This window comes from Bufo bufo, chromosome 5 (genome assembly GCF_905171765.1).
Source record: "Bufo bufo chromosome 5, aBufBuf1.1, whole genome shotgun sequence".
Lineage (NCBI taxonomy): Eukaryota > Metazoa > Chordata > Amphibia > Anura > Bufonidae > Bufo > Bufo bufo.
In genome coordinates, this window is record NC_053393.1 from 519,015,013 (window position 1) to 519,040,897 (window position 25,885).

The window sequence follows — 25,885 nt, forward strand, 5'->3', positions numbered from 1 at the left end:
AGGATTTTTTTTTTCCAGCCTCCAGCTACATTGTACGCCATAATAAATAATGCCTTTAGAAAGTACAACTTATCCCACAAAAACAAACAAACAAAAAAACCCTCATATGTCTGTGAACTGAAAAAAAAAAAAAAAAAAAAATGAAAGTTATGGCTTCGGGAAGGCAGGAAGTGAAAAATGAAGAAAAAATGTTTTTTGAGTTTGTAAAATCATGAAAAACTCATGTGCACCTTCAAAACATGCATGCGATTCTTGTCTCAAAATTGCAAGATAAAAGCACAGTGTGAACACAGTCTTAACCCTTCGCTGCCCCAACACCCCCACGTCCACATTCCAGGTGCAAAGGAAATAATAATTAGGATGAGCGAATCCAGAGAAATAACTGGTGGAGGCTTTTTTTTTTTTTTTGTGACCCTGAAAAAAATCCATGCCCAAAATCTGCCCATCTCTGCCCAGTTCTTCTGCCTGCCCATGACACTGCAGGGAAGCCGCACGAGGCTGGGAGTCCGGTCGCTATGGCGACGGCTGTTGTTTGCGTTGCCGAGCAGGACTCCCGGGAAGGAGCCGCACAGAGCGCAGGCGGCAGCCCCGTCCTCACCTCATCAGCCATGCCGGCCGCTCAGGAGGTCGCAGCCCCCCGGGCCCCGGTGCGAGCCAACAGCATCACCCTGAACGAAGCACCGAAGTCAGAAAACAGTAAACACAACGGACGCCCGGTGGTGAGGCTGCTGGTGACTGGCACTGACCTGGTGCAGAAAGAGGTACGTTGTCATGACACCCCCCAGCCGGCGGGCGGCGCTGCTCCTTGCATTATACGGGCGCCCGCTTCTAAATGGTCAACTCTTTCTGCAGCCTAGTGTAACACTGTATAGACCGCAACTAGTGTGGGAGCGGGGCCCTGGCGTCTGTTACCATAGAAATCTGGGTGTCAGGACTGGAGGGATCTCTAGTGTTGGTTCTGAGAACTGATACTAGAGGGGAATTACTGTGGAACAGAGATGTCCGCACCCCTGTGCTTTGGCGGCCATTTTTGTTAAGCCTACTCACTCATGCCAGTGGATTGCTATTTTAATTGGTGTTTTTAAGTGTACTTTCACACTAGCGTTTTTCTTTTCCGGTATTGAGTTCCGTCACAGGAGCTCAGTACCGGAAAAAAAAACTGATCAGTTTTATCCTAATGCATTCTGAATGGAGAATATTCCGTTCAGGATGCATCAGTTCAGTCCCTCTTACGTTTTTTGGCCAGAGAAAATAACGCAGCATGCTGCAGTTTTCTCTCCGGCCAATAATCCTGAACACTTGTCGGAATGCCGGATCCGGCATTAATTTCCATTGAAATGTATTAGGGTACTTTCACATTTGCGGCAGAGGATTACGGCAGGGAGTTCCGGCGCCGGAACTGCCCACCGGATCCGTCAAAACATATGCCAACTGATGGCATTTGTCAGACGGATCAGGATCCTGATCCGTATGGCTACATGCACACTGCCATTGTTTTGGTCCGCATCTGCCAAAACTGCGGCTCGGATGCGGACCTATATACTTTAATGGGACCGCAAAAGATGGGAACAGCACTCAGTATGCTGTCCGCATCCGTTGCTCCATTCCGTGGTCCGCAAGACTAGGCAGTTATATTAAAGGCTGTCCGTGCCTTTCCGCAAATTGCGGAACGCACACGGACACATCCGTGTTTTGTTGATCCGCGATTTGCGGACCTCAAAACACACAACGGTCGTGTGCATGTAGCCTATGACAATTGCATTGAGATGCCGGATCTGTCTCTCCGGTGTCATCCGGAAAAACTGCATTTATTTTTTTTCCACAATCTTTGCGGTCTGAGCATGCGCAAACCGCAATGCCGGATCCGTTTCGCCAGAACACTCGGGGCCGGATCCGGAATTTTGGCCGGAGATAAAACCGTAGCATGCTGCGGTATTATCTCCGTCCTGAACAATCAAAACGACTGAACTGAAGACGTCCTGTTGCATCCCGAACGGATTACTCTCCATTCAAAATGCATGGGGATAAAACTGATCAGTTCTTTTCCGGTATTGAGCCCCTAGGACGGAACTCTATGCCGGAAAAGAATAACGCTAGTGTGAAAGTACCCTTAGTGCCGCATTGACGAATCGCAGACCTTTAAATCTGTGAAAAAAATAAATACTGGATCTGTTTTTCCGGATAACACCGTAGAGACGGATCCGGATCCGTCTGACATATCCTATCCATTTGCGTCCGGATTGCCGGATCCGGCAGGCAGTTCCGGCGACGGAAATGCCTGCTGGAATCCTCTGCCGCAAGTGTGAAAGTACCCTAAAAAAAAAGGATTCATCTCCTCAGTGCGCTAGTCAGGGGTCAGCCACCTCCGTCACGCCAGCTGTTGTGAAACTACAACTCCCAGCATGCTTCCTTCACTCTTATGGGAGTTTAACCCTTTGGATACCGGAGTTTGTTTGTTTTTTGTTTGTTTTTGCGGTTTCATTTTTCTTCCCTGTCTTCTTGGAGCCAAAACTTTTTTATTTTTCCGTTCATGTTTCCATATGAAGGCTTGTTTTTTGCGGGACAAGTTGTACCTTCTAATGACACCATTTAATATGGCATACAATGTATTGGGAAGCGGGGGAAAAACTCCAAATGGGTTGGAATTTGGAAAATAAAAACGCAGTTCCTCCATAGTGTTACGAGTTTTGTCCCTACGGCGTTCCTTTTGCGACAAAACTGACCTGTGCCCTTCATTCTCTGCGTCAGTACGATTACAACAATACCCTGTATGATGTATAGGTTTTATATAAATGCTGTAAAAATAAATTAAAACTTTGACTTTTTTTTTTCCCATCATCATATTCTGAACCCCATACATTTGTTATAGTTCTGTCTACTGAACTGTGTTGGGGGGCTCATTTGCAGGACATGTACAAGGCTGGTAGCGAAAAGGTTAAAGAAAAGTGGAGCTGGTGTGCATGCTGGGAGTTGTAGTTTTACAACAGCTGGAGGTTGCTGACCCTTGCACTAGGGAATAATTGCTGAAGCATCGCAGCTAGTAAAAGTGAATGGGGCCGCAAGCAAGTTTTCTATGGCTTGATTTTCTTTTTTTAGTGGTAAAAAAAAAGCTAGACTAAATTCTTGTGTGTCGGGGGATTTCTGATCTTAAAAAAATTAATCTAAGCTGCATATGACTAAAAATAAGAAACTGGAAATTTCACAGGAGCTGAATATGGGTGCACACACGCAAATGCATCCCAACCTGACCACGGGTCTCATAGGGGGCTATGACGCTGGTAGTTTGGGTGGTTAGATCCAAGAAATGGCCTTACTAACCTTTCAGATCCATACTGAGCCTTAGGCCTCGTTTACATTTCCATTTTTCACTGACGTGTGCTGTCCGTTTATTCCACGGACAGCACACCTCCCCCTTTATTTTAATGTGTGCACATATCAGTATGTTTTCACTGACTGTGGGTCGATAGAAAAATCTCGGAGATATGCGCTACTTTGGTCTGTGATGCAGACTAAACACATACTTTGAAGTCTATCGGTCCGTGAATATCATCAGCTTTTTCCATAAGGCCTCATGCACACGGCCGTGTTCCGCGGCCGAGAGCGGTCCGTGGTAACCCGGCCGGGATTCCTGCTGACAGCAGGAGCGCACGGCGTCATTGGTTGCTATGACGCCGTGCGCTTCATGCCGCCGCTGCTGTACAGTGATACACTCGTATAGATCATACCAGTGTATCACTGTACAGCAGCGGCGGCATGAAGCGCAGGGCGTCATAGCAACCAATGACGCCGTGCGCTCCTGCTGTCAGCAGGAATCCCGACCGGGTTACCACGGACCGCTCTCGGCCGCGGAACACAGCCGTGTGCATTCAGCCTAACTCCCTTAGCAGTGAATGAAAAAAAAAACGGAAACGGAACCACTGCCTACAGGATTAGCTAATATGGGGGACAGCTGACTCACTGGGTCAGACAACAGCTCAAGTTAGTGTGAACTGAGTCCAATAGCAGACACGGTGGTGAGAAGTGGTATTGCAGAGAAGACTGGAGTTTGGGTACTTTCACACTTGCGGTTTTGTTTTCCGGTATTGAGTTCCGTCACAGGAGCTCAATACCGGAAGAAAACTGATCAGTTTTACCCTAATGCATTCTGAATGGAGAGCATTCTGTTCAGGATGCATCAGTTCAGTCCCTCTTACATTTTTTGGACGGAGATAATACCTCAGCATGCTGCAGTTTTTCTCCGGCCAAAAATACCAATCACTTGCCGGAATGCCGGATCCGGCATTAATTTACATTGAAGTGTATTAGTGCCGTATCCGGCATTAAGTGTTCCGGCAAAACGGATCCGGCTTTCCGGTCTGCGCATGCGCAGATCTTTAGAAATGCAAAAAATAATTAATACCGGATCTGTTTTTTAGGATGACACCGGAGAGACAGATCCGGTATTTCAATGCATTTGTCAGACGGATCCACAAACGGATCCGTCTGACAAATGCCATCAGTTTGCGTCCGGATTACCGGCGATGGAACTGCCTGCCGGAATCCTCTGCCGCAAGTGTGAGAGTACCCTATCCTAAGGTCTCCTGCACACGAACCCGCAAAATGCGGGCCGCAATGCACGAACACAGTCCGTGGGGCAGCCGCAGCGGATCGCGGACCCATTCACTTTAATGGGTCCGCAATCCGGCCGTTCCGCAAAAAGATAGGACATTTTCTATCTTTTTGCGGAACAGAAGTAGGGGACGAAACCCCACGGAAGCACTCCGGCCCGCAAAACGGAAAAAAAAAACGGTAGTGTGAAAGAGGCTTAATGGGTTTCGCTTTTACAGCTTTCACTATGCGATAAAACGGACCTGTTCCCATCATTACTGGGTCAGTACAATTACAGTGACCACATTTGTATAGTTTTTCTTGCGATTTAAAGGGGATGTGCAGTGATTTGTATTGGTGACCTACCCTCAGGATCGGGGCTGGCTTGACAAAGGCTAGGATACAGCCGAAACGTTGCTGCTTGATTTTATGGCACACTTTCTGTAACGTCCGTCCAATAAAGGATTCAGGATGGAAAACCATTCACTTCCATGAGTCCGCAAAAACAACGGAAGGTACTCAGTGTGCATTCCGTTTCCGTATTTCCGTTCCGCAAAAAAGTAGTGCATGTCCTATTATTGTCCGCAAATCATGGTCCGAGGCCCCATTCAAGTCAATGGGTCTGCAAAAAATACGGAACGCGCACGGAACACATCCGTATGTCATCCGTATTTTGCGGATCCATACTGTAGAAATGCTATGCTATGTTACTGTTTCCGTTTCCAATCCGTAAAAAAAAACTCAGATACGGAAACGGATCCGTGAAAAACGGACTGCAAAACAACAACGGTCGTGTGCATGAGCCCTCACACTGCCTCTCGGCTCGGAAGTGCAGTGTGATGACAAGTACTTGCTCTTCTTCACTTGAATGGAGCGAGTACCTGTAATTACACTATGTCGCCGCTCCACAGGAGACAGCGTGCAGTGTAATGACGAGGAAGCTGCGCTCGCATGGAGTTGATTGACCCCAGCCGATCAGATATTGATGACCTATCCTGAGGATAGGTCATCAATATAAATCACCGCACAACCCCCTTTAATATTCCAAAAAAATAAAACTTTGAAAACATTGTTTTTGATCTGTATCTCCATTTTTGGGGTAGGTAAAGCGCCGAAAAAATGTGAATCAGCTAATTAGATATTTTTTTTCCATCACGGCTTTCACTGTATGGGATGGATACGTTTATAATTTAACAGTGCGGGCGTTTTGGGACGCAGCAGTGCAAATGAGCTCTATTTTTTTTATAGATTTTTATTAGGCCTCAGGCACAAGGCCCTTGTTGGCTGGTGCCCGTATTGCGGCTCACAAAAAGCAGGCCTGCAATATACGGGACCCATTCACTTGCACTACTTTTTGCGGTGCGGACCGTCGGATGCGGATCGTGGACCCCATTTTAGTGAACGGGTCTGCATAGGGCAGGCGCATGGTCAGTGCCCGTGCATTGCGGACCTGCTGTTTGCGAGCCGCAATACGGGCACCGAGCAACAACGGCCGTGTGCATGGAGCCTTATGTGGAAAGAGTGTGATTTGAATTTTTATTTTAAAAACTACTGCAGGGAATTGTGGGAGTTGTAGTTTTGCAACAGCTGGAGGGCCGCAGGTTGAGCATGCCTGTTTCAGAGGGACCATGGCTACTATAAGGAAGCGAACAGCTCCCCCGAGTGCCATGCCGGTGAGCCATTCGTGCTCTGGGAACGCGGAGCTCTCAGGAAAAGCCGCTTGAGATGCATTAGTCACAATTGACCATGGCATCTGAGGGGTTAAATGTCTGCGGATCGGCTTTATTGCTGTTACGACCCACTTGTCAAAGCAGAGATGGTGGGGATTCTCTGTGTCCACTAAGGGATGGCCGCCTCTAACCCCTAGTGTTATTCAGCACTCTCACAGGAGACAGGACAGAACGCAGCGAGAGAGAAACGGAACCACTGACTACAGGATCAGCTAATATGGGGGACAGCTGACTCACTGGGTCAGACAACAGCTCAAGTTAGTGTGAACTGAGTCCAATAGCAGACACGGTGGTGAGAAGTGGTATTGCAGAGAAGACTGGAGTTGGGGTACTTTCACACTAGCGGTTTTGTTTTCCGGTATTGAGTTCCGTCACAGGAGCTCAATACTGGAAGAAAACTGATCAGTTTTACCCTAATGCATTCTGAATGGAGAGCATTCCGTTCAGGATGCATCAGTTCAGTCCCTCTTACATTTTTTGGACGGAGATAATACCTCAGCATGCTGCAGTTTTCTCTCCGGCCAAAAATACCAATCACTTGCCGGAATGCCGGATCCGGCATTAATTTACATTGAAGTGTATTAGTGCCGGACCCGGCATTAAGTGTTCCGGCAAAACGGATCCGGCTTTCCGGTCTGCGCATGCGCAGATCTTTAGAAATGCAAAAAAAAAAATTAATACCGGATCTGTTTTTTAGGATGACACTGGAGAGAGGGATCCGGTATTTCAATGCATTTGTCAGACGGATCCACAAACGGATCCGTCTGACAAATGCCATCAGTTTGCGTCCGGATTACCGGCGATGGAACTGCCTGCCGGAATCCTCTGCTGCAAGTGTGAGAGTACCCTATCCTAAGGCCTCCTGCACACGAACGCGCAAAATGCGGGCCGCAATGCACGAACACAGTCCGTGGGGCAGCCGCAGCGGATCGCGGACCCATTCACTTTAATGGGTCCGCGATCCGGCCGTTCTGCAAAAAGATAGAACATGTTCTATCTTTTTGCGGAACGGAAGTACGGGACGAAACCCCACGGAAGCACTCCGTAGTGCTTCCGTAGGGTTCCGTTCCGTGCTTCTGTTCCGCACCATTCCGCATCTCCAGATTTGATGATGCGGAATGCCCACGGTAGGGCACCCGTGTATTGCGGATCCGCAAATGCGGTCCGCAATACGGCAACGGGAAGCACACGTTTATGTGCAGGGGGGCCTAAAGGCAGACGCTGATAATGATTGTCAGAGGCAGAAGCTGAAACGTGGTCAGAAGCCAGTATCAGATAGTAGCGTGGTACAGAGGATCAGACAGGCTCAGGGTCAGACGGGTCCAGTAGTCGACACGGGCGGCAGACAAACAGGGTCAAACACAGACGATCGGGACAGAACACCTTCTCTATTACTTTTAGTAACTCAACACTCAGGCAGATTCCTAGGAGAGGAAGTTGCTATTTAAACTTGTCACCCCTCCCAGGGGCCATGCTGGGAGGCAGGAAGCACCGGCCCCTGAAAGCATAAATGACAGAAAGCGGCAGGCGTGCGCCCCTATGGGTCGCCAGCATGGGATGGTGCACGGAGGCAGCGTGACCGGAGGACACGCCTGCCCCATCTGGCGGAGAAGCAGCGGGCAGCGAGGCTGGGGATATGACCGGTGAGACAGCGGGAGGTATAGCAGAAGGCCCAGGCCTAACACTTGCCAGTTGCAGACATCAACCAGAGCGTCTCCTGTGTGAAACATCAGAAAATCGGCAGCTATGGCGCCATCTTTATAGTGTGGACGTACGCAGAACATATGATGGATGTAAAGTTTAAAAAATCTGTCTAATTTCTTCCCTTTCTCCATTCTTGATGTTTGAATATTCTTTATGTTGTTTTTCTTTTATTTTTTCAGGCCGTTCAATTTAAACCCATGGATCTCGATCGTGTAGTCAAATTGTTTGAAGATCCGTTCTCTGTAAGTTACCATGTGATTTCACTTTCCCTTTCTTGTTTCTTTTTATTGTCAGTCCGCTGCATGGCCAGACATAGGTACGAATTACATACAGGAGAATCGGACAAGCTTGGACGCCAGGCCTTCTCGCATACACAGGGTGCAGCTTTTTGCACAACCCCTGTTTTTGCACAAAAACGTGTGACTTTTTTGCCCCTTTATGCTGCTTTTCCTAAAAAGTGAGTGGAGTATGGCCAGGAGGGACAGTTTTTGGCTCACAGCCTGAAGATGCAACAAATTTTTAAAGAGGTATGTGCCTTTTTATAAATTTGGTGCATCTTAGGCTCCATTCACGCATCCGTAATAATGGGTCTGCATCCGTTCCGCAAATTGTGGAATGGGTTGGACCCATTCGTTCTCTCTGGGGACGGAATGGATGCGGAGAGCACACTATGTGCTCTCCGCATCTGCATTTTCCGGAGCGTGCCACCGATCTTCCGGTCCACGGCTCCCGAAAAAAATAGAACATGTTCTATTCTTGGCCGCAATTGCGGACAAGATTAGGCATTTTCTATTATAGTGTCAGCGATGTGCGGTCCGCTAAATGCGGATCGCACATTGCCGGTGTCCGTGATTTGCGGATCAGTGGATTAGCAAAACACATACGGATATGTGAATGGACCCTTACTGTACTGGACGACTGACGTATCTACCCCAAAGGGTATAAGGACAGTGGGGCAGATTTAGCAGTGTAATCATGACTGTTATAAGATGTTGACTAGTGACCAGCGAAGCAAGCTCCGGGGTCCTACATCCAAAGTTGCTTTGCTCAAAACTTCGGATTAATACTGTACAGAGATCCGTCTCCGTACAGCATTAAAATTTACGGGCTCCATTGAGCCGAAGTCAGTTATTCGCGAAGTCGCGCTTGACTTCGTTGAATAACTTAGGTAATTAAACTTGAAACTTAACTCTGGTTCGTTTCCGACTGGTACCAAAGTTATGCAACGAGGTCATGCGCGGCTATGCGAATAACTGACTTCGGCTCATCGGAGCCCATACATTATAATACTGTACGGAGACGAAAACCCTGAAAACTGGCAAGTCACCTGGGCCGGATGGTCTCACCAATGAATTTTATAAGGCTCATAGAGACCTACTAGTTCCTTACCTAACAAGGCTATTTAATGATGCTGCATCCTCAGGCTCTCTACCTGAAGAAATGCTAAATGCATTGATAGTCACCCTGCCGAAGCCTGGGAAATCCCCAGATGTTCCCTCTAATTTTAGGCCAATATCACTTCCTAACGCGGACCTAAAAATCTATGCTAAGGTGATCGCGACCCGCTTGACAAATATTCTCCCAACGTTAATTGACGCTGATCAAGTCGGGTTTGTCAAAGACCGACAGACAGTGGATGGCACCCGCAGGTTTTTGAATATTATGTCGGTGGTGGCTGAACGTCGGGCGCCTTCTCTGCTCCTATCATTGGATGCCGAGAAGGCGTTCGACCGGATCCACTGGGGCTACCTTGAAGCGGTACTGGGCAAATTTGGTTTTCCACCAAGGCTTCTATCCTCCATTTTAGTGTTATATTCCAAACCCTCGGCCAGAGTATATTCCTTGGGAGCCCTCTCCTCGCCCTTTGGGATGACTAATGGCACAAGGCAGGGGTGCCCCCTTTCTCCCCTCCTATTTGCACTAATGATGGAACCTCTACCTCACCAAATCAGGTTATCCCCGAACATTAAAAGTATTACTATTGGTGAAACAGAACACAAAATAGGCCTTTTCGCGGACGATGTCATTATTTCAGTTAAAGACCTTAGCAGCTGTCTCAGATATCATTGATCAGTTTAGTCGGGTGAGTAACTATAAAATTAATTCCCATAAATCGCTTATACTAGGAATGTGGCTCTCGCTAGATACCAAAAGTGCCATCTCAGCCAAATTCCCCTTCAAATGGGCCGAAGGAAGTATTCCTTACTTAGGTATAACCCTCACATTCCCCCTAAGTAACCTCCAGTCTGTTAACTACAACGCTATCATTGCACAAATTAAAAATGACATAGTGGCCTATTCGCAATACCCTCTCTCCTGGATGGGTCGAGTTGATGCGTCCAAAATGTTTCTTTTGCCGAAGATTTTGTACTTATTTAGGAACTTGCCTGTCATTGTGCCCCGCAGATATATTGCCTCGCTCCAAGCCCTTATATTACAATTTATATGGAAAAAACTGAGGGCGAGAGTAGCGGCTGATATCCTATACAAGCCTGTTAAACTGGGGGGACTGGGATGTCCATGCCTTCTTACCTATTACCAAGCTACTGTGCTCGACCAACTCAAGAGCTGGTAGATCAATGACACCGCGAAAAAATGGGTACAAATGGAAGCTAGCTTAACTCGTGCACCCTCATTGCAGCACTTACTTTGGCAAGGATTACTTTCCAAAACGCCCCCTCGATCTCCATCTATCACTAGTCAAGCTGGAATGTCGTTGTGGACCAAGTGTCCACTTATCCCGAAAATCCTTCCACTCAGGATTATGGATGCTCCGTTGTCAGCTTTCAGCGCCTGCTTGCCGGATACTGATTTCTCACAATGGGAATCTAAAGGAATCCTTTCAGTGTCCCGAATTTTAACCAATGGGGCCCTTATATCATTCACAGACTTAAGAGAGCGGTATCAAATCCAGTGGTCTGATTTTTATAAGTACCTTCAATTACGCCACCTCCTAGCATCCAAGAACATTACACACTCTACACATTCCTCTATATATGCAGCATATTTCCAGAACCCCAGAATACGGAAGGGAGGTATTTCTGAGGCCTATAGGGGGTTGCAGCTCTCAGTTACTATATCAAAATTCCCGTTCCAGACTAAATGGGAGAAAGATTTAAATAAAACTTTTGTGCCAGCACATTGGGCCTTTGTTTTCTCCCTGAGCTCTAAAACCTCGAAGTGTGTCGACCACCTGGAGGCCTCAAGAAAACTCCTTTATAGGTGGTATTATACCCCTTATCGCCTATCCATCATATATCCAACCACCTCAAATGTTTGCTGGCGATGCCTATCAGCAGTTGGCAACTTAATGCATATCTGGTGGACCTGCCCTGCTGTCAACCGTTTCTGGTCCAACATATTATCACTTATAGGTGCTGTAATAGGGAAGGCACTCCCCATATCCCCGGAAATAGCATTGCTCTCCTTGGAGCTGGAATGTTTAGATTTAAAAGACCTCACTATTGCTTTTCATATACTAACAGTAACGAGAGTCGCGATAGCTAAAAGGTGAAAGACTAGGGACATCCCAACCATACCAGAAATCATTGCTAAAGTCCACTACAATTATGGCATGGAACTACTGATTGCAAAACAACTTTGCCGGCTAGCAAGTGTCAGCGTCAGGTGGCGACAATGGGCGTCTTATATATCCAAACACTATCCATCTTTGCCAGATCTACAAGTGTAGAAGAAACATACCTCAATTCTACTGCTTGATTTTAAATGTGGCGCAGTGTTTATTATCGTTTATTATTGTTTGTTTGTTGGTCGTCCTTTCACAGCCTTGTTTCTTTCTTTAATATAAATGAAAACTTTTCATCCGATGTCTTCTATCCTTAATACTTGTAATGTGATGAGCAAATTATACTGTAATTTACGGTAATATGACACTGTGGAAGATGTTGTATGCTCTAATTTTCTAATAAAAAATTTGTGAAATAATACTGTATGGAGACGGATCTCCGTACGGTATTAATCCGAAGTGTTAAGCAAAGCGACTTTGGATGTAGCATCGCTTCGCTCATCGCTAATGTTGACACATTTGACCCCTTAAAGGAGTTCTCCAGGTATGATTAAGAATGGCCATCGGCAACCCATCCTAAGCTGGCCATACGCATGAGATAAAAGTTGGCCAAAATGGGGGCTTTCGGCTCACTGTCAAAAAACTGTTGTCCAAAACTGCATGTTTATGGCATCATAGGCCACATTTGGCCAATCATTTGCCATTGTGCTCAAGGACTAGGGAGTCATTTTTTTTTTTTAAACTGACTCTCTGGTCGGATAGTTCAATCTGGCATGCTGAGGGTGGGATGCAATGCAGCCAGTCATTATCTCAAATGTATGGCCAGCTCTAGAATGTGGCTAGGACGGGTTGCCTCCACTTGCAGATCTGCTTAGGACGGGAGAGGAGGGCAGGTCAGTGATCTTTTATGTCTGGCTGCTCAGCCTGACTGCAAGCCACACACAGAATGGCTCCATTGTCATGTATTGTAGAGCAGGAACTCTGTTACACAATAAATGGTAATGATGTGAGATCCTGTGTGCGATATGCTGTCAGGCTGAGCAGCCTGACAGGAACGGGGAGCCGCATCACATCCCTCCTTCCCATTCCTGACAGTTATGGCTTATATTGAGAAGGTAATAAACATTGAATTATTATCTTGTTGGTCCAGATTTATTCACGTACATCCAGTATATCAGCTCGATTGGTCTTTGAACAGATATATTGAAAGGGGTTTTCTCACTTCAGCAAATAGAACTTATCATGTAGAGCAGGTAAATACAAGGCACTTACTAATGTATTGTGATTGTCCATGTTGCCTCCTTTTCTGGCTGGATTCATTTCTCCATCACATTATACACTGCTCGTTTCCATGGTGATGACCACCCTGCAATCCAGCAGCGGTGGCCGTGCTTGCATACAATAGGAAAAAGCAGCAGCCCATGTGAGCTCCCACGGTCCCGGCCACCAGAGAGGCCGACGCTTTTTCCTATAGTGTGCAAGCACGACCACCGCTGCTGAATTGCACGATGGTCATAACCATGGAAACGAGCAGCGTATAATGTGATGGGAAAATGAATCCAGCCAGCAAGGGAGGCAATATGGACAATCACAATACATTAGTCAGTGCCTTGTATTAACTTTCTCTACATGAGAAATGCCATTTGCTGAAGTGAGAGACGACCCCTTTAACATTAAATAACCATATTTTGATCTTGTTTTGCAGAAAGACTTAATTGAGAGACACGTGAAGGTTTTAAAGAAAGTCGCCAAACATTACTGCAATGGCATTGTATCTTTTTTTTTCATAAATACTCAACGAATGCTAAACATAGAAAATGCACAAAAACATAGAAAAATTTATTCCAGCATAAGAAATTCTGCAGACTGTTCCCTGAAGTGGTGTAATAAAGCACCGAGGGGCAGATTTATCAAAACTGGTGGAAAGTAGAACTGGCTTAATTGCCCAAAGCAACCAATCAGATTCCACCTTTCATTTCCAAAGGAGCTGTGATGGTAATTTAATGGTAAATTGCTGTGCTACCAATTTAATGCAATGCAGGTCAGTTTTCGCAGCAGATTTTTTTACTCAGCGCGTGGATTTGATTTGTTTAGGCCACACGTGGCGGTACCCTAAGGTTATTACCACATGTTGCAGAAATTTCTATGACTGTCTCAATCCACCGGATGTGTTGAACATTTAAAGGGGTTGTCCACCCTTGGACACAGCAACCACTGGGGTTCTCCCCTGTCTCCCTGAACAAAATAAAATAAAAAATGCACCTTTCTACGGTCCCATCTCTGCTCCATTTTGAGACTAAGCCACTTCCTGGTCCTACGAGGACTAGAAGTGGCCAGGAAGAGAGCAGCGGCGGGACCTCGGACCACTCATTATGTCTCCCCATACACAGGGCATGCAGAAACAGGATACTTGGCGCCCTAATTCTCTGTAGCACATCCGCAGCAGTACTGCATGACATTACTGTATACAGCTATCCTCAGGATAGGTTATCAATATCAGATCGGCGGGGGTCCGACACCCCTGCCGATCAGCTGTATAAAGAGTTGGCATGCGCTGCCGTCTCTCATCTCTCTTCCTGCTCGCTGCTGCTTTGCCATAGACAGAATCGGTGAGCCGGAAGAGAGAAGGTGAGACGGCACATGCACGTCTTTTCATACAGCTGATCGGCGGGGGTTCGTCATCCTAAAGATAGGTCATCAATATTACAAGCCCGGACAACCCGCTTAAATAAAATTCTTAAAATCCTGCAGTTTTCACACTGGCCAGTAAGCCTAATAATAGGCTCCACTTCTTGGTTTGTACATTCATCATTATTGGCAGGATTACAATGACGGATATCACCTATAGATAGATAAGACAGGATCTGTCATTCACAATGTGTATTTGTCAGGTCACAGAGCAAGCCTAGTAAAGCGCATAAGTCCCGTTCAGACTATTTTGTTTGTCGTCCATGGTGGCTGCTGTAAATGATATCTATAAATGCTGTTAATAACAGCTCAGGCAATATGGCCGCCTCCATATTCATGTTCAGGAAGTAGAATAAAAAGAAATTTACAACCAGAAAATAAAAATAAAAAACAGATTATAAAAATGGATATCTGTCATTAGCTGGTTTTAACTAGCAGAAAAAAATCATAGGTGACACAATTCCTTTAAATAAGACAGTAAATCACTTACAAACAAGCTGCAGTCTCTGTCGGTCTTTCTGCCTCTCTCCAGCAGCCCTTCCCCCCTTCTACCCCTCTCCATAGACTGCTATGTAATCTGATCCTCCAGTGAGCAGGCAGCCAGTCTTCACAATGCACGATAAATTGGGGGGCAGGATGGGAGCCTGATAAGAATAGAAAGAAGCCTTTCTGATTAGATATATTACAAAGTTTCATATGATCACTTGTTCCATTCAACAAATAAAACAATACTTAGTGTTTTCTGCTGTAGCCATTGCTTTATAATGTACGTATTAGTGTGTATTTCTGCTAAAGCTCTAAGCCAGGCCCAGTGAGGTTTTCATATTTAGTGCACCTCAGGGCACTCTTTATAACATTTCACACTACTATGTACTTGTATTTGTGTTTTTTAAAGTAATTTGGGTTTTCCTTAATGAACAAAAGCTCCTGAGAGATTTACCCCAAATCATGAAGATATTAAACATCTCTGCCAAAAAGATAGAAGACCATAAAGATTTCATAGATCCTGTGTGTGAGGTTGTCAAGTTATTTGGGTAAGTGTGCTGGAGGCATCTACATATGCATTAAAATATGATTTATAAATGAGTGGGCTCATCCAAGATTAGAAAAAAAGTGCCCCCTTAGTCTGTGTCTGGTATTGCTGCTGAGCTCCACCACTTGGGGAGCTGCATTAGTAGACACAGCCCATGGACAAGTGGTGCTCTTTTGTCAAGAAAATAAAAAAAAGTGGGGGGCCCTTTTTTAATTTTAGAGGAACACGTTAATTCTAGAAACCAGAAGTGGCACTTTTTCTTAAAAAACAACAAAAATAAATAATTTTTTTCCCCCTAATGCTGGACAACCCTAGTAAAGAAGTTATCAAGCCAATGAAAAAAAAAAAAAATTGTTCAGAATGGTATTGTCACGATCAGTGTGGGGGGGGGAGGGGGGTGTGTGACTCCACACTTAACACAGGAGGGAAGGGGAACAGTAACTGGGCCAGGAAACTAGGGAAGAAACAGGTCACCTCCTAGACAACCCTAATCCGGGCCCTAACTACCTATCAATATGAATAGACCTTGAAGGTAAGAATATTCATATGCAGGAAACCTAGGCCCTGAATTCCCTATAAGGCCCTGGAATAAGGTTAGGACCAGAGACAACCCATTCCTCCCCAGATTGACGAATGGAAGTCTCTGTCTCAGGCCCAGATACAACAACAGGGAATATAACAAACAAACGCGACACTTAACTTCTGTAGAGATGGACGAACAGGAATACCAGAGACTACCTCACACCAGCTCAGCCAAACCCAAATGAAGCTATCTACCGCATAGTCAGAAGGGTTTGGGCCAGACTATAAAGGGTAGAAGTGATGACCACTGAGCAACAGCTGAGAAAGGAAGTGGTTATTAACCCTATCAACACTAAATCAAGAGAAATCAAGGATTCTGTTAGATTCCTCCACGCTCAGCCAGTCTCCCTGATCTCCTGACACTAGTCACCTGAGGGACCATGACAGGTATAAAATGATGAAAGCGGGAATACCTTACCGATCCTCTACCATCCTGATACTCCCCAGGTCCTCTGCAGGTCTAGGTATTTATTAATCCCTCTCCATATGAACATGTGACCACTGCAGCCAGTCAGTGTCAAGAGGTACCAGGAAGTACAGAGACTGGTGGGACATCCGAGCAGAGTCAGAACAGAAGCAAAAAGGCATTGGCAAGGTAAGTATTAGGACTCATCCACACGAACGTATATTGTTTCCGTGTCCATTCCGTTTTTTTTTTTGTGGCCCGTATGCGAACCCATGCATTTCAATGGGTCTGCAAAAAATGGAAATGAATCCGTGTGCATTCCGTTTCTGTATGTCCGTTCAGCAAAAAAATAGAACATGTCCTATTATTGTCCGCATTACGGACAAGGATAGGAATGTTCTATTATGGGCTGGACGTTCCATTCCGCAAAATCCAGAATGCACATGGCCGGTATCCGTGTTTTGCGGATTCACAATTTGCGGACAGCAAAACAGGCTGCGGTCATGTGCATGAGCCCTTAGGCTACAATTGAGCTAGAGCTCGATGGTTTAGAGCTGATAATCTAAGCTTTAAAGGGCATCTGTCAGCAGATTTGACACTGGCTGACCTGTGACATGTGCACTTGGCAGCTGAAGGTTTCTGTGTTGGTCCCATGTCCATATGTGCTCGTATTACTGAGAAAAACTAGATTTTTGTACTTACCGTAAAATCTGTTTCTCTTCCGTTCATTGGGGGGGGGGGGGGACAGGCTTGACCTTGGGTATAGCTGTTGCTGTTCCAGGGTGTCCAAGACTATGCTCAGGCTGTCCACTGTCACCCGAAACGACGGACCCTTTACCAGGATGTCGTCTAAGTAAGGGATTGCCACGATCCCCCTGGCATGGAGCAGGGCCATGACTGCCACAAGAATCTTCGTAAAGACCCTGGAAGCCGTGGCCAGGCCGAACGGCGGAGCTACAAACTGGAAGTGAAATGGACCCACTGCGAACCGGAGAAATCTCTGATGACTGACACAGATGGGCATGTTAGTCAACGGAACCAGGGATTCCCAAGCTGGTACTTGCCCGGCCTTAAGCTGTATATCTTCTGCGATCTGACAAGTGCTTCAGCTTAGAACAACTATTGGCCTTCTAAAGGAAAAACCCGAGCTGGCCGAAGAAGGTGCGAGGTCCTCGACCTGCAACGTCTCCATAACCGCTGTAATAAGATTGTCCACCATAGAGGACAGTTTGGACGACTGACCCTCAGCAGAGAGAACATCCTCATCTGACCCTCTCTCCTCAGAACATGCCTATTACATGGAGGACACGTCGGAGTGAGACTCCCTAGTAGGAGGAGGAGAGGCCGATGAAACGGGAGACACAGACACCCTTTTGGGGGAGGATGTTCTGGGGACGGCCGTAACGGGCATGAGCCACTTGATCCCCAGAGTCGGACCGGTCAGAGGACTGCCTTGCCGACGAACGCCCCAATATTTCCACAATAGATTTGTTAGTATTGGAGACATCCTGTACCATCCTTGACAGGGAACGCGCCCACTTCGGTTCTACCATAGGCTGGGCAGCAGGGGCGATCGGGTTTGGGGCTGAGCCACTGGAGCCGAACACACAGAGCAGAGGGGATCTGACTGAGCGGATGGAAATTTTGTGCAACACGACGCACACGCATAATGCCGCACAGCAATGACCGCCTTCCTTCGGGGCCTGGGGTCTGGGCTCGGACATAATGACAACCCTTCTAACTGGAAGGAGGATGAGGGGGGTAGGTTAAACCCTGTAGGAAGAGAAAACAGCACTTACCCAGCCTGTGTCCTTCCACACCGCACGTCCAGAGGAGCCTGTGAGCATCCCGCTGCAGGTGCCTTTAAAAACCGGATGTGGGAGGAACCAGCACTCCTCATGCAGCCTCAGCTGCTGGCGTGGGAGAAGCTTATGCCCCGCCCCGAAAATTACTCCAGCCCTCGTCAACGCCCCCCGCGCTTATTCCCAACCACCTGTTCACACATCATGCCGTTGAATCATTTTTGGCTGTATTTTATTTGTAAAATGACAAATTTTTTTAAAAGAAGAAAAAACTAAAATTCCACTAAACCGACATAAAGAACAAGCTATTGATGTGAAATAACACTCCATGTGAAGCCATCCCCCCTAAGGCTACTTTCACACCAGGGAGACATCCGGCAGGCCTTTCCAGCATATATGCTGCAATTCGGCCTTGGCTTGCAGCAACTTTTGTCCGGCTGAATCCTCTGGATAGATCATCAGCAACTGATCAGCAGGAGGTCCGACACCCGGGATCCCCGCCGATCAGCGGCGCTGGCAGTAATGTCTCAGCCTTCTCATTGTTTTCCGCAGGCCCTGTGACGTCACGACTAGTATCAGTGGCCTGGACGCGGGTCTGCCCGTTCACTTCAATTCTTATGACTTTACGTGGTGTCATTCCTCTGTTATTCCTGCTAGAAGTTATGAATGAATTACCAGCAGTCTGCAACAAAGGTCTAGTTGGGTGTTACCAGTTGGGGGGGAGTGTCCCTGCACTAGGAGCACTGATTGGATAATGCCAAATTGAGTAGGGACACACCCCCAACTAGTAAACCTCCTGATCCGCCATGACACAATACATTTTTAGAACAATACTATGTTATCACCTTCTTGTTTCTTTTGTCCGTAGCCTTCCTTTCCTAAAAGAGAAGGTGTCAGATGAAGTCACCTATGCGGAAACTGTTGCAGAGTCCCTATCCCAGCTAGGTGAGTGCTACCACTAACGCTGCTGTGATTGCACATTGCTTACATTTATAGTAAAGGGATTGTCGCACAAAAATAATTGCACATTTTTCATACTAGCACCTGGATCTAAAGACTTTTTTAATTAAAAATATAGTAAAGATGCTAAGTTATTCAATCCACCTGCTGTTTGTGGTTTTCCTTATTTCTTTTTCCACCTACTGTTAGAAGTTGTGACAGTTACAGGGAGAGAGCTGCAGCAGAAAGGGCACCCCCGAGCTGTGATAGGAGAGAGCTGCAGCAGAAAGGGCACCCCCGAGCTGTGATAGGAGAGAGCTGCAGCAGAAAGGACACCCCCGAGCTGTGATAGTAGAGAGCTGCAGCAGAAAGGACACCCCCGAGCTGTGATAGGAGACAGCTGCAGCAGAAAGGACACCCCCGAGCTGTGATAGGAGAGAGCTGCAGCAGAAAGGACACCCCTGAGTTGTGATAGGAGAGAGCTGCAGCAGAAAGGACACCCCCGAGCTGTGATAGGAGAGAGCTGCAGCAGAAAGGACACCCCCGAGCTGTGTGATAGGAGAGAGCTGCAGCAGAAAGGACACCCCCGAGCTGTGATAGGAGAGAGCTGCAGCAGAAAGGACACCCCCGAGCTGTGTGATAGGAGAGAGCTGCAGCAGAAAGGACACCCCCGAGCTGTGTGATAAAAGAGAGCTGCAGCAGAAAGGACACACCCCATGACAAGTATACACGCCCTCTGAGCTGTCAGCCTGAAATAAATCTAGCAGAGCAGTGAATGGGGAGATCTCTGGATCCATGAGAAGTACAGGGCTGGTTCTAGATTTTTTAAAAATAAATTCATGTACTATGGAATGCATGATTTTCCTTGTTATATTAAAAGTGTTTTCGGCGGCTTAAAGGGGTTATCCAAGACTATACAATGCTGCCCCATATGCCGGACCCCACACAATGAATATACTTACCTGGCTCCCGGCGCCGCTCCTGGTCCCCGCACTGCCGCAGCTGCTTCTCCCCGTGCGCGAATAGGCAAGAATAGGCATTTCTATCATAGTGTCGACCATGTGCGGTCCACAAAATGCGGACCGCCATGTGACCGATGAATGTGATGTCACTGGCCTAGGAAAACTTGTGAGAAGGGCGCTCCGCTACTGCGAGCGCCGCTGCCTTCTCAAACAGAGGATATCTCATCCATATATAAGTCTCATAAAACCCCTTTAATCATGGCATAACCCCTTAGGGACCCATGACGTACCGGTACGGCATGGTTCCGAAGTCCTTAAGGACCAATGACGTACCGGTACGTCATGTATAGTTCCGATCACCGCCGCCCGGTGGGTGGTGATCGGAACCCGGTGCCTGCTCAAATCATTGAGCAGGCACCTCGACTAAATGCGTGGGGGGTTCCCGTGACCCCCCCGTGTTGGCGATCGCCGCAAACCGCAGGTCAATTCAGACCTGCGGTTTGCGGCTTTTACCTGGTGCGGTGGTGCCACCGGGTCCCCATGGGGCTGTAGGAGGGACCCGATGGCATGGAAGGTAGCGCGATGCCTTCCTTAGGCATCTGCGCTGCCTTCCTGTGACGTGCCTGTGAGATCCAGCCCCCTGGATCTCACAGGCCGGAAGCTGTATGAGTAATACACACAGTATTACTCATACAGCCAATGCATTCCAATACAGAGGTATTGGAATGGATTGTAAAGGATTAGACCCCCAAAAGTTCAAGTCCCAAAGTGGGACAAAAAATAAAGTGAAAAAAAAAGTTGAAAAAAAAAAGTTTTCCCCAAATAAAAATAAACAAAAACGTCATTTTCCCCAAATAAAGTAAAAAAAAAATAGGTAAAAAATAGGGGGAAAAAAAAAAGTATACATATTAGGTATCGCCGCGTCCGTATAGATCGGCTCTATAAACATATCACATAACCTAACCCCTCAGATGAACACCGTAAAAAATAAAAACTGTGCTATATAAACCATTTTTTTGTCACCTTACATCACAAAAAGTACAAGCGATCAAAAAGGCGTTTGCCCACCAAAATAGTACCAATCTAACCGTCACCTCATCCTGCAAAAAATGAACCCCTACCTGAGACAATCGCCCAAAAAATAAAAAAAACTATGGCTCAGAATATGGAGACACTAAAACATAATTGAGCAGGCACCTCGACTAAATGCGCAGGGGGGTCCCGTGACCCCCCCGTGTCGGCGATCGCCGCAAACCGCAGGTCAATTCAGACCTGCGGTTTGCGGCTTTTAACTGGTGCGGTGGTGCCATCGGGTCCCCATGGGGCTGTAGGAGGGACCCGATGGCATGGAAGGCAGCGCGATGCCTTCCTGTCACTACCAGAGCTTTGAGATGTTCTCACAGCTCTGTTTCTCCACCCCTGTGATGATGTCACTACTAGAGCTTGGAGGAGTTCTCTCTGCTCTGTTTCTCCGCCCCTGTGATGAGGTCTTTACTTTCTGTTTCCTTCCTCCCAGCTGTTCCTCCTGTGTTTGATTTCTCTGCCTTTAAATCACCCCTCCTCCTTTGTAGGGTGCGGATTATATTTCTCATTTGAGTTGTATCTCTTGCTTGAGTATCTTCACTTGTGTGCTATCATTTCACTGGACCTGTATTCTGCTGCAGCAAGTACTCCGGATATTGCCAGCTGTCTTTGGATCTGTCTTCACTGCTGCTGCAGCTCCTTCAGTTAAGTGTGCAGACATTGTAGTGTTTCTGTTTGTTTTCTGACTGGATCCGAGGTGACCCCGGTTCCGTCCATATACTGAGCAGGGCACCTGTGGCCGTGCCCCTTCCACTATTGTAGGGGTTACAGTGGTCATCAGTCTTAGGTACGCGGGCATGCCTCGTTCCACCATTTGGATCCGGGCATGTGCTTAGCAGCATAGGGAGAGCTTTGAGGGTCTGACAGGGGTCACCCTTTATCCTCCCTAGTTTGGGTCCGGTCAGTAGCTCTATTTACTGTGTATGCTCTTGTTGCTCACATACAGCCGTGACATTATAATCCACCAAAACCGTCCTTTTTGACATGGATCCGCTTTCTGGCCTGGTTGACCGCATGCAGGGTCTTTCTTTGGAGGTAGCGGATCTCCGTCAATCTATGACTCAGCTTCATGCATTGGGCTATGCTCCGGCCCATGGAGTCTGTTGCGAGCCAAAGGTCTCACTTCTGGAAACGTTCTCCGGGGGCAGTGAGAATTTTGTTCGCTTCAGAGAGGCATGCAAACTCCATTTTTGCTTGTGTCCCCATTCCTCTGGTAATGAGGAGCAGAGGGTGAGGATTGTCATCTCCCTGCTCAGGGGTAATGCTCAGACTTGGGTTTTTTCGCTGCCATCAGGGGAACCCTCCCTTCGATCCGTGGAAAGATTTTTTGTGGCCCTGGGGCAGATATATGATGACCCGGATCGTGTTGCTCTGGCCGAATCTAACTTACGTTTTTTATGCCAGAACAAACTGTCTGCGGAGCTTTATTGTTGTGAATTTCGGAGATGGGCAGCTGATTCAGGTTAGAATGATGCTGCACTCCGGAGTCAGTTCTGTCATGGTCTCTCAGAGAGATTGAAAGATGCGTTTGCTTTCCATGAGAGACCAACGTCCTTAGAGTCTGCCATGTCATTGGCGGTACGCCTTTACAGGCGTCTAAGAGAAAGAAACGAGACCTCTCTGTCCAGCCATTGTCAGTCTAGGTGCAGTGGTGCGGACTCATTCAGTGTGCAGGGGCCTCATCCTGTCTCGGTCCCCTCTGAGGAGGAGCCCATGCAGCTAGGTCGACTTGCCCCTGATAAAAGAGGATTTAGTCCTCAGAGTATGGTGTGTTTTTGTTGTGGGGGCATAGGTCATTTGTCAAATGTTTGTCCGTCTAGGAGATTCTTGAACTGTACTAAGAGTTATAATAAGAGAAAAACCTCAAAAGGTAAATCATCAACAGCTGCTTCATCTGCTACTTTGGGCAAAGTTGATGTAGGAATTGATGCTTTTCCTCTGACCTGCAGTTCCCGTTTTCTCCTGTCTGCCAGGGTGGCGCTAGAGAGCAAAGTCATTTCTTGTGAGATTTTTGTCGATAGTGGAGCGGCCGTCAATCTTATTGACACTCAATTTGTAGCCATGCATGGTTTTCAGGTTTGCACATTAGAAAAGGATATACCTGTTTTTGCTATTGACTCTGCTCCACTCTCACAGAGATCTCTGAAGGGCATTGTTCACAATATCCGGTTAGCTGTAGGTGACACTCATGTGGAGGATATATCTTGTTTTGTCCTTAACGGATTGCCTTCTCCTCTAGTTTTGGGGTTACCCTGGCTCACTAGACATAACCCCACTATTGATTGGCAAGGAAGGCTAATAAATGAGTGGAGTGACTTTTGTAGAGAGAATTGTATCACAGCGACTTTTGCAGAGGTGTCTACTAAAACGGTGCCATCATTTCTCTCTGATTTCTCGGACGTGTTTTCCAAGAGCGGTGTTCAGGAGCTACCTCCTCACCGGGAGTTTGACTGTCCCATTAACCTCATTCCCGGCGCCAAACTGCCAAAAGCTCGCCTCTACAATCTCTCACAACCGGAAAGAATCGCAATGCGAACCTATATCTCCGAGAGTCTCGATAAGGGGCATATTCGTCCCTCAAAATCACCTGTTGCCGCTGGGTTTTTTTTTGTTAAAAAAAAAGATGGCTCTCTGAGACCTTGCCTAGATTTTAGGGAGCTGAACCGTATCACGATTCGCGATCCCTATCCCCTTCCTCTGATCCCGGACCTCTTCAACCAAATTGTTGGGGCCAAGGTTTTTTCCAAATTGGATTTGAGAGGCGCGTACAACCTGGTCAGGGTCAGAGAGGGGGATGAATGGAAAACGGCCTTTAATACCCCTAACGGGCATTTCGAGAATCTCATTATGCCTTTCGTCCTGATGAATGCTCCGGCCGTCTTTCAGCATTTTGTTAACAGTATTTTCTACCATTTAATGGGGAAATTTGTATTGGTGTATCTTGATGATATTTTGATTTTTTCCCCTGATGTTCAGACCCATCAGGATCATCTTTTTCAGGTTCTGCGGATTCTGCGGGAAAATAAATTGTACGCCAAGCTGGAGAAATGTCTTTTTATGGTATCGGAGATTCAATTTCTGGGTTTTCTCCTCTCTGCTTCTGGTTTTCGCATGGATCCGGAGAAGTTCCGTGCTGTACTTGAGTGGGAGCTTCCTGAGAATCAGAAGGCATTGATGCGCTTTCTGGGTTTTGCGAACTATTAGAGAAAGTTCATTTTGAATTATTCCTCTGTTGTCAAACCCCTCACTGACATGACAAAAAAGGGGGCAGATTTTTCCTCTTGGTCGGAGGAGGCGCTTGCAGCTTTTTCTAAGATTAAAGAGAGTTTTGCGTCTGCTCCCGTCTTGGGCATCCCGATGTTTCCTTACCTTTTATTGTTGAGGTGGATGCTTCCGAGGTGGGTGTGGGTGCGGTTTTGTCCCAGGGCCCTTCTCCTGCCAAATGGCGACCCTGTGCCTTTTTCTCTAAAAAAAACTCTCCCCGGCAGAGAAAAACTATGATGTGGGAGATAGGGAGTTGTTGGCCATCAAGTTGGCTTTCGAGGAATGGCGCCATTGGTTGGAGGGGGCCAGGCACCCTATCACCGTTTTTACCGACCATAAGAATCTGGCATACTTGGAGTCGGCCAGGCATATGAATCCGAGACAGGCCAGATGGTCTCTGTTCTTCTCCAGATTCAATTTTGTCGTTACATTCCGCCCTGGGATCAAAAATGTGAAGGCTGATGCTCTCTCTCGCTGTTTTCCGGGAGGAGGAAACTCTGAGGACCCGGGTCCCATTTTGGCGGAGGGGGTAGTTGTTTCTGCTCTATATTCTGATTTGGAGGCCGAGGTCCAGGCTGCCCAGACTGAGGCACCTGCCCGTTGTCCTTCTGGGAAGTTGTTTGTGCCTCCTGAGCTACGTCACAAACTCTTCAAGGAGCATCATGATACTGTTCTTGCTGGTCACCCCGGGAGTAGAGCCACGGTAGATCTCATTGCTCAGAGATTTTGGTGGCCGGCTCTTCGTAAGTCGGTGGAGGGTTTTGTGGCTGCTTGTGAGACGTGCGCTCGCGCTAAGGTCCCTCGTTCACGGCCTTCAGGTTCCCTTCTCCCGTTACCCATACCTTCCCGTCCTTGGACACACCTGTCCATGGACTTTATCACGGATCTTCCTCGTTCCTCAGGGAAGTCGGTGATCCTGGTGGTGGTGGACCGTTTTAGCAAGATGGCTCATTTCGTACCTTTCCCTGGTTTACCCAATGCTAAAACGTTGGCGCAAGCTTTTGTCGACCATATTGTTAAATTGCATGGCATTCCCTCTGATATTGTTTCCGATAGAGGCACGCAGTTTGTGTCCAGATTCTGGAAGGCTTTCTGTTCTCGCCTGGGGGTTCGGCTGTCCTTCTCTTCTGCTTTTCACCCGCAGTCGAATGGTCAGACTGAGCGCCTCAATCAGAATCTGGAGACATATTTGCGCTGTTTTGTGGCAGAGAACCAGGAGGATTGGTGTTCATTTCTCCCTCTTGCTGAGTTTGCTCTGAACAACCGTCGTCAGGAATCTTCTGATAAGTCACCATTCTTTGGTGCATATGGGTTCCATCTGCAGTTTGGGACATTCTCAGGAGGGGCTCCTTCTGGTTTACCTGAGGAGGAGAGATTTTCCTCGTCTTTGTCTACCATTTGGCAAAAGATTCAGAGTAATCTTAGAAAGATGAGTGAGAAGTATAAGCGTGTGGCTGATAAGAGACGTGTGCCTGGTCCGGACCTGAATGTGGGTGATCTGGTGTGGTTGTCTACAAGAAATATTAAACTGAAGGTTCCCTCCTGGAAATTGGGTCCCAAGTTTATTGGGCCTTATAAA

General features: G+C 47.1%; 1 protein-coding gene across 2 annotated transcripts in view; it reads left to right on the forward strand.

The window, feature by feature from the left end:
• The first annotated feature begins 551 nt into the window (after positions 1 to 551).
• The window catches only part of LOC121002886 (GTP-binding protein 10-like), a 145,511-nt gene continuing 120,177 nt past the window's right edge, over positions 552 to 25,885 (forward strand). For both annotated transcript variants that reach the window (XR_005779345.1, XM_040434524.1), the window contains exons 1-5: positions 552 to 761; positions 8,201 to 8,263; positions 13,253 to 13,318; positions 15,160 to 15,269; positions 18,927 to 19,003. Coding sequence is in view for 1 of the 2 variants with exons in the window: in XM_040434524.1 (XP_040290458.1) it covers positions 609 to 761; positions 8,201 to 8,263; positions 13,253 to 13,318; positions 15,160 to 15,269; positions 18,927 to 19,003 (469 nt within the window). In the remaining variant the exon portion in view is untranslated. The remainder of the gene's footprint in view (positions 762 to 8,200; positions 8,264 to 13,252; positions 13,319 to 15,159; positions 15,270 to 18,926; positions 19,004 to 25,885) is intronic.